Source organism: Emydura macquarii, unplaced genomic scaffold (assembly GCF_026122565.2).
Source record: "Emydura macquarii macquarii isolate MOO-44397 ecotype Brisbane River unplaced genomic scaffold, CSIRO-AGI_Emac_v2 contig_1253, whole genome shotgun sequence".
NCBI classification, from domain to species: domain Eukaryota; kingdom Metazoa; phylum Chordata; order Testudines; family Chelidae; genus Emydura; species Emydura macquarii.
The window spans coordinates 92,811,220-92,824,472 of NW_027131390.1; the positions used below are offsets into that span (position 1 = coordinate 92,811,220).

General features: G+C 37.7%; 1 protein-coding gene across 1 annotated transcript in view; it reads left to right on the forward strand.

The window, feature by feature from the left end:
• Positions 1-13,253, forward strand: part of LOC137154213 (von Willebrand factor D and EGF domain-containing protein-like) — a 218,675-nt gene that overhangs the window by 47,483 nt on the left and 157,939 nt on the right. The window contains exon 2 of the mRNA XM_067549903.1: positions 4,173-4,357. Within this exon, the coding sequence (XP_067406004.1) occupies positions 4,173-4,357 (185 nt within the window). The remainder of the gene's footprint in view (positions 1-4,172; positions 4,358-13,253) is intronic.

The window sequence follows — 13,253 nt, forward strand, 5'->3', positions numbered from 1 at the left end:
CTACCCAGTAAATGATTTGCAGCAAATTCAGCTCTGTCCCCAGCTTCTCTACTGCCACAATTCCATTCACTTCAGTGGAGTTACTTCTGATTTGCCCCAGTGTAAGTGAGAGTAGAATCAAGCATTCTAACTGCCATGGAATTGACAGCTGCTCAGGTTGCCTTAACACGTCTCTAATGGCAGTCTGTAAGCATAACTATCCCACAGTGAGAGGGATGTGTAAAACACATGTGATACTTAAAGAATAAAACATTAAGAGATTGTGGTTGTTTGAGTCATGCCTTCAGAAATGTCATGTGCTTAAGGAGGTAAGAGTATTCTTATCTTTGTCCAAACATACTGTCTTGAATTGAATTTGTTAACTTCTCTCCTGCCTTGTCCTACCATGCCCCTCTCCCATGCTTCTAAGCTTCCCTCTCCACCCTTTGAAAATCACAGTGGTTGTGTGGAGTATTTCTAATGTTAACATGCAAAGCAAGCTTTTCTAAGATACTGTAAACATAAAGATGTGAAGAATAAGAAATAATTAGCCATGTCCTCAACATCTAATATATTTGCATTGTTTTGAGAGTTAATCATCAGTAAGAACACCACATGTTTTGTGGATTTGTATTATTACTAATTCATTTTGAGCACAGTGTTATTAATAACATTTAAACAGAATATTCTGTCATTATTATTGAGAAGCTGAGTATTATTAATTATATTTAATGATATCGCAGGATTTCTGCAGTAATCCTGTGTATAAAATAATATTTAAACTCCACTTACATGTAGAATCTTTTGTTTTCCATTTCAACGGGAGGTAATTAGTATAGGTAATAGGGAATTGAGAAACCTGAGTTCTGTTCCCAGTACTACTTCTGATACACTGTGTGATACTGGACAAGTCATTTAAGCTCTCTATGCTTCAGTTTCCCCATGCATTAAAAAAAGGATAGTAAAGCTCTTTGACTTCTTGGGATGGAAGTTACTTGGAACTGTTCTTCACATAAAACAATGCATAAACTTCTGCTACACAGAGATTAATATTTACACAGTAATACTAGCATTAACTATTTTCTGCATCATTTCTCTCTCTCTTTTTTTTAATTCTTTGTCAGGAGTTTAGAAATACAACAGATTTGCAAGAGAGTCCTGCTCCCCGTTATGTACCTAAATTAAGAGCTCAGCACCCAGCACCTCTTATTGAAAACAAGGCAACCTATTGTACAATTGTACTGAGTACAAGGCAAGCTGCTGGGAGCTAACACTGAAAATCTGACCTCTTTCTGTAGGTGTAAATGTGGTTAGGTAGGCAGGGAGGAAGCCATGGGCATCCAACACAGCAGGCAGAAGAGATTAAGTCCTCTGTGGGTTTAGGCCCTTTCCTCCTCTCAATATCAGGAGATTCACTGGGTTTGGTGATGGCCCATTCCACAGAAGAGCCCCATCGTCCCCAGACCTCTTCCTCTTCAGTTTTTGCCATCAGTTCTCAGAGTAGTACATTTAACAAAATGCAGGATAACAAGTGCAAAGGGCCTGATCCTCTGTTGCCCTGCCCCTTCTTTAGTCATATGCATGAGTGCAAATTCAGTACAAAGTGGGTGTTAAAATGCTATAATTCTGAGAGTCAGGCCCAGTATACACTCAGACTTCAATTTCTTCTGTATTACAATATTGTTAATGTAAGGTTTTGGGTTCTTATTGAGACATTCACCTGTCAGGGTACCTCATCTTGAAGGTGCAACAAATTGATGTGACAGATATAAAAAGGCATTTTAACAGATATGGTCACAACTTGATCTTATAATACAAACATGAGTAAATAATCTGGAAAAGGGTCTATGTAAGGCAGATCTTTGAGCTGCTAGCAGGCTATTAGTGCAAGATAAAATTCACCCCTATGCAACAGGCTGGCCCAAGGCCTATACACCAGCTTGAATCACTTAAATCCCACTTACCCACCCCCCCCTTCTGCAAAGGACAGTTTTAATGCAGTCCCAGGACTGGTTATACATCCACAAAAAGGAATTCTGAAGAAAGCAGAACTAGACATAACTATTTGTACAGTGTTTTCCAGCAGTGTTTTCCAGTGAAATGGTTCTTACCCTTCTAGGAAGAAAGGTTGGGGCATTACCAATAAAAAAAAATACAAACATTTTAATTTAATTGAAATTTTGCATTGATATTGCTCTGTCCTTTGATTGGTAAAGAGCCCTATAAGCTGTGACAGTGGTTCTGTAATGCTACATTTGTCTTGTGTACCATTGCTTTGCCATTGACACAATAAACATAATCTTTAAAAAATGTTAATGTAAGTAGATTGACTTTGACCTTCTGAGTATCTTGTCAACAAAATAAAAATAATAAATCTGCTTCAGTGTCACTGGAGTAATATTAAAACAGGTTTATAATCTGAAAAGTGACATTTGAAAAATGACATAGTGGAGTCGCATCGTCATTCTCTCTCGGGGACTTCATATAAAATATCCTCAGTTTACAAAGCCAACTAACTGCCAGCCCTGCATTCAAAAGCTAGGATGTGAACATCCCGCTATGTTCCGTCAGTCTTTTACATCATCACTAGTAATTAAAGGTTACTGCTGTGAGAAGTTGGCTGACAGTCCTGTTAAAAAAGAGGCATGAACAGTCTGGACACCAGTTCATTCTTCCACAGCTGTATTGACTCTACAGTGCTAACATGGTCAAATTTGTTTTTTTCTGTAAAGAAAGCAGATCGGACTCAAAGAAACAGATGGAAAGCTGAGTAAGAAGGTGCTTTTTTTTTTTAACCACACATTAATTTTCTGTCTACAAACACCTTAGAAAATAAATAAAATCACTAGAAGACTTCAAGTCATTGCTTGACAAGAAACCAGAGGACACTAAGAATCAGGAGAACAATAAAACAAGCAGAGGGTTAGACAAAATGACCTTCCATTTGTTATAGTGTTGATTCAACATGCTGACAACATCTGAGTTTCCAAGAAACAATTTTCATACAATTTTCACAAGTTTTGAACTTCTAGCAGTAAAAGGGAGTTGTATCAGCACAATCCCGAAATTATTTTCAAGGCTTTACAACACTAAATGTTTTCAGATCTTTTAGTATTTAAGAAGGTGTATGTTATTTACACAATATGAGAGTCCCCAGTTATCTGGGGGAAAGGGAAAACCAAAACCAAGTGAAACAAAGAAAATAAAATTTTTGAAAAATATATTCTTTAACCAAGGCCATGAGAAAATATCACAGTGTATTCTTTCAGCATAAATGCTTTAAAATAAATTATACCTTAGCTTTCATTCTGAATATAGCAAGTTGTTCTTTTGGAGCTTTTTATTCTTTAATAATTATTTGCAAACTGTTCAAATTTTATTTGTCTTAGTTTAAATAAAACTAGTTCCTGACCTAGAATGACAAATATTGAAGAGTTTGGAAATGATGTTCCATATTTTAGTGTATGGGGTTATCATTTTATATCATTTTTAAAAAAATCATAAACACTGTACTTAAGTAAAAATTATCAGATCACCAAATCTGGAACCTCAGATCAACCTCTCTTCCCATTTGGAATTTTGGGGAGGGGAGACTCAGGCTATGTCTGCATTGCCCCGCTGTTCAGTGTATAGGGTTTGAACAGTGATGTGCACTCAAGGGCTGTGCTGTAACTTTCCCATGTGTACACTACAGGCATGTACTAAAAGGTTCTTAGTTCTTGTTTAGTCCTCTACAAACAGGACTACATTCATGTGAACTAGGAACCTTTTAGTTTGTGCCCGCAGCATCCACAGAGGGAAGTTTCAATGCATCATTTTGGTGCCCACTGCTATTCATATTCCAATAGTCCAAACTGCAGAGCAGTATAGACAAGCCACAGATGCCAGTCCCTAGAACCAAACCCAAGTTGGATGAAGAACAAGAAGGGGCTTAGTTTCTGCTTCTGTTTCAAATGTGATCAAAATCCTGTGAAATTTCAGACCAAGATGGCAAAAATCCTATAACTAGAGGTCTTGCGATTTTAGAGTTGACAAATCCAACCTTGAGCCCTAGTCCTGAATTGGCCTTGAATCCTAGCCTGAATCTAATCTGGATTTGAACACCGGCTCCTTGGCTCATCTTCAACAGTTATGAATGCTGAGAAACTGAAATGGATATTTTGTAACCCTCATTCTTTTTACCCTTTCTTTAGCTCCAGAATGCTTTCCAGAAGGACACCAGATTCTGCACAATCCCTACCGCAGCACCAATTTTGATTCATTGGAATTACAGCAAACAGCAATTCAGGACCTGGTTTGTGATCACTCATTGCCAACAGGGTGGTATCGTTTCATGATCAACAGCAGGCCTGCAGAAATGCCAACAAAATGTATAGAAGTTAGTCAAAATTAAGAACTAAACATAAATGTGTACTTTAATAAACCCAGTAGGTGCAACTTCTCCTTTCTATTACACCGGTAAAATCTAGGGTTGCCAATTTTGGTTGGACATATTCCTGGAGGTTTCATCACATGGCATAATCTTTAATTAAAGATTAATCTTTAATTTCTGGCAACTCCAGGACAATCCCGGAGCCAGAAGGTTGGCAACCCTAAAATCCCATTGACTTTAATAGCAGGTAATCGATAGTTTATAATGGGGTTGGTTGGATCTAACAAAGAGAAGGATTTACCTCACATTGTTTGTATGTTCATCATTTCCCCCAAAGTACTTCTAAGATGTTAGTCTATTCCAAGTAATTCTGCTCTCCACACTACTGGAATGAATTTGAAGAGCCTGATTCTGTTCCCACTTATACAAGTGTAAATCAAGATTAACTCCACATGAAGTCAATGGAGTTAAATCAGTGTAAAAAGAATGGAAGTGATAAATGACAGAGTGGAGAAACAAGAAGCAAGTGTTTTTAAATTAGTATTATTGCCATTGGGTATTACTTAGTCTCAGGAGTTGGCTAGTTGCTTTATAGCAAAAGAGCTAGTTGTTTCACATGTGATTCTGTAGAAAAGGACAAGAAAATTGTTATCTATTTTCAGGTGGCATTAATATGCACAATACTGAAATCTAGAAAACAGAGCTTATGGGCCAAATTCAAACTTTCTCTGCCAGAAGGTGCTCTGCCAGATTAACTCCATTGAATCATCATCAAATTATCAAATACCAATAGTCTACTGAGGACCATTTTATGAGGTTAGAATAGTTTCTAATGCATTATCAAACAGTCTATTCTGTAGAAGAATAGATTAATTAATGATTGTAAATACTTTGAAGATGAAAAGTTCAAGATAAAGTCCCTTTTAAAAATATTATTATATGCCACACAGAATTATATACAGAACATTTATGAAGTTAGAAAACAACATTTTATATTCACAATAAATGCAACTGTTAACTATGCATGGTTAGTCAAGACAAAGAAAAGTGATTTCCATAATCTTACATTTTATGGAATGTTAAATCATAGTTGTGGCTTTTATGAGGTTCCTAGGGGTATGCATACTCTATAACTTGAAGTATAAAATACACATTTGTTTCTGTCAGAAACAAATTATTCAAAAAGTCATATTTTGTTTATCCAAGTTGTTCTGTATATGTGTAATTATTCTATAAAATTCAATATGTTGTCATTGCAGTTCAGTAACTTTCAATATTTGGTAGTTCATCTGCGCAATGTACCTTTAACAATACCTCCTTTGTTTCTTTAACTTTCCTTCTATCGAATCCTTTATTCAAGTTTGTGAGGTCTTATTCGCTGGTTTAGTTTCTCATCTTGTACCATAATTGATTTCCTAAGTCTTCTCTGAATGGCAGCAAATACCTGTTTCACCCTGCTGATGAAAAATTATATCTGTTATATGTCACCATTGGAAGAATGTGCTTATTTTAGATCTTCACCTTCTAATTCTGCTCCTCCACATTCTCTCTATTCCACTTAATTAAAATCACAATTTAATTTGGTTTTCCATTTAATTTGAGCAGAACCTCTGAAACAAAATAATTTGTATTAACAGCTCAGTTTCCACCCATTAATAAGCAGTTATTATTGGATATTTCAATCACTGGCTGCAATGAGCTGATTTTAATTAACAAGACAGGGACAAAATTCTAAACAGATAGAAGGGAAAAAGTGTTCAAATATCTTCCATGTTATAGCAAAAGATTGCTAGAGATCTAATAGCATCATTCAGACATTCCTGTTGATATCATAATGACTGCCTTGTACTGTGTAAATATGGTATGCACCAAGGTGATATCAAGTGGATACAATTAACTGTTTATCAATGGATACAATGAGGTCACTAATTCAAAGCAATATTAGGCATGAATTCAGGTTTTAACTCAACTGACCTCAAATGGGATTTAAATTACAACAAAGATATCAAGGCCCTGCCTCATTAAAGCACTTAAGCATATGAGAACAATGGTCTCACTGGGGAACCTGGACCCATAATTTAGGTGCATAAAAGAAGGCTGAGCTCTTTAAAAAATCTAGCTATTTATTTAGGTGCCTAAATGGGAGGTGTTTATTAAGCTCTTTTGAAAATCTTATTCTGAATCTCCATGAACATTAACGTAATTGTAGCCATTTCTGAATATTGTTCCGTGGCTATCTAGAAAATCTTGATCAGAAGATATCCGAACCAATGACTCAGGCATATTTGGAGCATGGAGTGAGGAATTTACAGTAGGGGAGAAAGCTGCAGATTTCAGCCTTAACACTATGATGAGTCACATCTGACTTCAGTACAGAGAGTAATAACAGCAAAATTTTAGAGATTGTCTCTTGCTTATTAATTAAATAAATGAAAAAGCAGGCAAACTGAAAAGGCAATAAAATAAAAGTGAGAACTTCCCTTTGTAGAAGAATTAAAATGTGGAATATATCCCTGATCCAGCATCCCTTAGATCCAGGTGCTACCCACAAACTCATTCCTCAGTAGCAAAATACTTTTGATTGAAACAACTTTCTAATTTAGACATTGTCTCTTGAATTTCCCCAGGGGATAAAGGGTGTACTGACCTTGTTCCTTCTGTGTTTTCTTTCCCTTTCCCTCTTCCTCTGTGTTCTCCAAGGGTGCTTGCTACTTATAGTATCCCCAACATGTGCTCTAGGCCTTAGCCTAGGCACAATGCTGAGTTGCCTCCCAGCAGCCAAATCAAGAAGGCACAGAACACAAACTTGCAAATATCTGTGTCCCAAGGTGTCAAGGCTGCTACAGATGCAAGCAATAGTTACTTCTGCAAGTACAGCCAAATTAACTTCACAAGGAAAAAAACTGCAAAGGAAGAGAGGTTTTCACCACTCCAAGGATAACTCCATAATACTGAGAGCGGTGGGGGGTTAAGGAAGAATGTAGAGAGCAATTATCAGTGCCAGTAGTGACAAAATGACCCTCACAGAAAGAACGAAAGTAGCATCAAAATTAAAGGATCTTAGAAAATAAAAACAAAACAAAAAAAATAAAATAAGGGACAGAATCTAATGTTGAATAATAAAGAAAAAGTATAAATGAGTTAATGAAACAGGCTTCCTAATAAAAATTATTAAAAGATATATGCAAGTGAGCCACAAAAAAGGAACAAATACAAAACAAAGAAACCAGAGCATCACCTGCTAACATTATGGAGGAGCCTTAAGAAACACAGAGAAGAGCAATTCCTGGACCGTAGACTGTTTTGAGAAGCAATGAACATGACCTATGTGTGATGAAAATACAAGGAAAGTGACATTCATGACAATTGACTGTCAAACTGTGTAACACTAGCCCACAATGAACACTGAAGTCCATCATATGTAGGCTGAATTGTTGCTCTTCCTGCTCATTTACAGATGGAAAAAAAGGATATAGACTGTACTCTGCAACCTTTAGGAAAAGTGTAAACTAACAATTTGATTATCCAAATCATGCCTGGCTCTGGGGCCAGTAACAATACTTTTGATACACCATACATTCATCGTAGTCATTGATTCTTGAAAGAGCCTTAATGGTTTCAGCTTAGAGTTCTCCAACAGTCTTCATAATGAATTATAAGCAAACAAGAAACAAAATTTAGAACCACCAACAGTAACAAACATTCAGGGTGTTAAAGGGGATCCCTGGAACCATGTTTCTTCAGCATAAGGTCTCATAATGTATTTTTAATGGACTATCTCCAGAAATTATTGTACTCCTTTAAACTGGTTTAGACCAGTGGGGTCACTGATGTCGAGATCTTTCCAAATGATTCATAGTCAGAATATCTTGTCGGTCAGCAGTTTCTATAAATATATATGCACCAGTTTAACCATCTAATCTGTCCTGATGGTTTGGGAAAGTACAGTGTTGGTCTTTGAATCTCTTTTCCTTTTGGAGACTACTGGCGGTGTCTAGTCATAATCATACCTGAATCCCTACCTTCGACTTTAGTTCCTCCGCTGACACATCAGGCAGTCCAGTTCCTCCACTGATTATAGTCATTCACTAGTTGTGCTACTTCTTCCCAGATGATGGCAGCACATTTGATATCTTCTGTCACTGTTTTCCTACAGTTCTTCCTTGGCCTTCCTCACTTTCTCATTTCTCTCTTGGGTAATTTCAGTGCTTGCTTAGCATGTCTCCCATATGATGCAGATGTCCTAACCACTTAAGCCCATTAGCCAAGGAGCCACCTAAACTAGCCAATAGCAGATGCCAAGGTTGGGATGTAGATAAGGACCTAAGTCCAGGCTGGAGTGAGGTGCCTAAGCTGTTTCTTTCAAGAACAGTGACAGCAGGAGAAAGAGGGGGCCTCCCTTACATTGCAGAATTGGGGCCTAAGGCTGTAATGCCCAAATCCACAAAAGGTTTGGGTGCCTAACTCCCACTTTAGGCACCTAAGTTTAACATTTAGGCACCAGAAGATCCTCAAAACCCCCACTCAGCAGACACCTGATTCTAAAGAAGTCTAGAGCACCTACGTTTCTGACATTAAAGTACCCAAGGCACCTACATTTCTGCCATTAGGCATGCACACTGATAGCCAGCACTTATCTCACACCTAAGCCCCAGCAGCCCCCTCAGGATAGGTGTTCCCTTCCTATCTTTCCTGTTGGGCCTGGTCTGGTAGGCAGTCTCAGAGCACATGTAATGCCACACAAAACAACTGGGAGTGGGGAAAGGATCCAAGGCAGCAGCCATCCTTATAACCTTTAGCCCCATGGTTAGGGTACTCATTCAATCCCTTTTCCCATGTCTGATGAGGTGAAGGGATTTAAATTTAGGTATCCCATCTCTCAGGTAAATTGCCCTACCCACTGGATACTGTGGTGTGGGAATCTCACTTGTTGAAGGAGTGCCACTGTGTACAAATAAGAAAATATTCACTGGGCCAGAGAGTCAGTGAGAATGGTCTGCCAATCTTCACCTGGTCTGAGGATCACACCGTGGCTTAGGAATGAGATAGGTGTCTTGGACCCAAGACTGAGGCAGTGTGCACATTTCCAGTAGCAGAAATTTAAGTGTGTAGAGAAATTTTATAGTGAAAATGTAGATGCCTCTGCAGTTAGGCAGCAGCTGAGCAGGTTTTGAGGATTGCAGTGGTGCCTAAATTTTGGGCTTAGACACCTAAAGTTGGAGTTTGGTCTAACTCTGGGTCTCACTCTGACCATATGTATGATCCAATCACAGTTTTTTAGACTAACCTGTCCTCTTGCATTCTGGCTTTGTTCAGGTGTAAAAATGAGTCTATGGTTTCATCCCAGTTCCCAATTTGTGCACATCACAAAATTAGCAAACCATTTAGCTCAGATGAGATTGACCGACAGTCACCACTCAGGAGAAGCCTAGGGGTGTTGCAAGACAGAATTCTTCTATATCAAAAAGGTCACCCCTGTGTGTTAGTGGTATAGCTCCCATACTTTCGTGAGTATTAAATTCACTCACAACGTTGTAGTAAAGAGAAAGATAGAGAAAGAAGACAGTTATTTTCTAATTTTGGTGTTTGACTTTCCTATCAATAAGTTGTGGAGACAGATTCTTATTTTTTTATATGGATCACATTTCATCTTTTTTTTTTTACTAGCCAAAATACTCTTGCAACTGTCTTCTTATCCATATGGCTCCCATCACTGCAATATTTGAGTGCCTCATTAGTGAATTTATCTCTTACTGCCAGCAGAAGGTGGGGAAGTACCGTTATCTCCATTTTACAGATGTGGAACCAAGGCACAGGAAGATTAAATGACTTGCCCAAGATCAGGCTGCCAAGAAACTTAGGCAGGTCAGTGCCTTAACAACAAGATCATCCTTCCATAGTGGAGCAACAGTGACATGTTGTAGCCAGTTACACCAGTAGTGTAGAAACGGATGAATACAGCAGATCTTCAAATAATTCATTCTAAAGTCTTTAAACAGAAGAAGATATTCTATGGGGAATCTCTAAAATCTGACCTAAACTTAGTATACTGTATGTGTCACTATCTCTTGACACATCAGTATTTATCTGAGTTAAATTATCTAATTATCATAAAATGAGAAAGTATTTGTCAGCGACAACATAGTAAATAAAGTGTAGCAACACTGTTGCTTGTATTAGCCCTACATGATCAATGTTATCAGTGCTGTGAACACTTTCTGCAGTAACATCCTTCCTATCCTCCAAACGGTCTTCATTATTTGACAACTTAGAGTAAGGGCAAACTCGACACATTAGTTGGATCATGAGTCTATCTCAGGAGATGACTGAAGATCCTGGTGTTGGGCTCCTAATAGGTTGCATGCTACTGCTGACGTAAAGCAATATATGAAGAGGAGGGAAAACTGATACTATCCTGTGTTCTCATTTTGCATTCCACTAATTGTAGGTTTACAGGTTTGGGCTTGTTCTTCTTAACACTCTTTTTTACAGTGGGACAGTTCATTGTCCATGACCTCATGTTGTAGCTGAAAACACTTATTATAGAGTCCTTAGAGCTTGACACAGATATTTTTCCTGAGACACAGACTTTAGGTTTATATTGGCACTTCGCAGTCCATACCTAGCACCTTTTATTCAGGATCTCAAATAACTTTACAATATTCTTTAAACTTCACAACATCTTTGTCTATTCTATGCTCATTCTTACACTGCACTTCTCTCTGTATTATTTCAGTACTTGTGAGGTAGATAAATAATTACATCCATTTTAAACTTAGGCAAATTAAAACTAAAGGCCCAGTCTTGCCATTTTTAATCCCATTAGTAACATGACTGAAGTCATTGGCTGGCTTGCATGAGTAAGAGAAAGATAAAGACCTAAGGCTCAGATCCTCAAGGTATTTATGCATGTTTTAGCAAGGTCACAAAGCAAGTATGAAATAGGGAAAGTTGTTGAGCTCCAGTCATCTGCCCTATTTCTTTAATTGTTCCTCCCTTCTTTGTTGCAGTGGACATCTGACTCCTCTCCTAAATCCTAGTTTAAGATGATCATTCCTTCCTCTTCGTCATTAGCGCTGACTGCTCAGAAATCTAAAATAAAATCAAAGTAATTTTATATTAAATATCACTATTTAAGTCATAAGCTCTCCGACTTTCTTAATGTCTATATTTTGTACAGTGCAGAAAACACTTCCAGAACTTAAGCAACTTAATAAATGAGAAATTAAATTTAAGAAAGCATTGTGCTAACCCCAAGTGAAAGCATTTTAGTTAACATCTCTTCCCCTTCTTTCTTTCTTCTGCATATTGTCTTAACTTATGTCTTGATCGTGCAAGCTGCTCCCTGGTGGCATCCTCCTGCACCTGTGAGCCCCATTGACTTCAATGGGGAACTACATGGGCACAGAAGTCTACTTGCTTGCAGAATCAGGGACACTGGGCTGTAAGCTTCTCTGGGCAAGGCTTCTATATTTCTGCAAAACACTGTGCTCACCTATTGCATCAAACAGCACTATAAAAAGAGTACATTTCTGAAGCATGATGATAATATTGGGAACCAAAGGAAAATTAGACCACGCCATATAATAGGCCATTTTTTTTCCCAACCATTTTTCTTCCAGCACTCATGAAACCTCGCTTCCCCTGCCTATGCCTTCTTGGCTGTGTGACTGCCAGCTAAAATTCAGCTGGCAGAAATGCATTGAAGTGAGCCTAATTTATCCTTTGACCCCAGAGCTCACCATACGGTCATGCGTAAGTTCCACTTTTGCTAGAAAAGAGCCGTTTTTGCTTAAGCAGGAACTAAAAAATCTGCACCAATGAAAAATGACTTTCTAAAAAAAATATTTTTCCACTCTGATATAAAACCCAGACTCACCAGTTTCTCTTTATATGGAACGTCATATAACTCTCAGATTAAGGTAGAATTGTTCCCCATCCCTGACTTGGGAAATACAACATAAAGAGAAACTCTCACTTGCACAGAATATAACTGATGAATTAATTTTAAAAAATCAATTTGGTAAACATTTGAAACATCTAGAATACACAGATCTTCAAACTCAGACTTTAAGATCTTGCTGCGTTGCCAGGTTAAGACCATGCTAATTTTGGCTGTGAGCTCATTGGATTGTTTAAGGTAAGCAGCCTCAGGCCTGGTTAGTACTGGATGGGAGAACCTCACAAAAAGCTTAAGGCTCAGCTGAGTGTAATACGGTATTCTGTAAGTGCCACTTTTCACTCTGAGTCAACACCAAGCCAATGTGCTCACATAATATCCTTTTGATGAGATACAAAAATTGAGTTCCTGACCTCTTCTCATTAGAGATCTCATGACATTTTTCACAAGTATACCAATATTGAACCCAGTGTCCCAGGAAATGCAAATATCTGTGATTATATACTGCCTATCTAAATTACCTCCTCTGTTTCAATATGACATGGTTTTTCTTCCCTTCCACTCCAAAACTGTTGTGTAATGCCACTGTGCACAGTTAAAACAACTACCATACTCTACCTCAAAAATAGACCAAGCAATTTTTACTTAAACACAGTTCTGATCACCTGCATGTATAATTAGCAAGCAAAAGGGAATTTCCTTGAACTCCCAAATAGAGAAAAAATATCACACACATCCTGCAAGTCAATAACATTTCATGACTATGACTGTATATACAGTTTGTAAAGTGCTTGTGGATCTTTTGGTATAAAAAGTAGCATAAAAATGTAAGCTGTTAATAAGTGATCATCAATATGGTACAGCTGGCAACTAGATTTTGAGGTGATACGTGCATTAGAAACAGATCAATTAGATAGATTGTACATGAACTTTGGGCCTTTCTAGGAATTTCTAGATCTTTGACATAGTTGAAACACCTGTGTTTGTCATTTGGAATACATA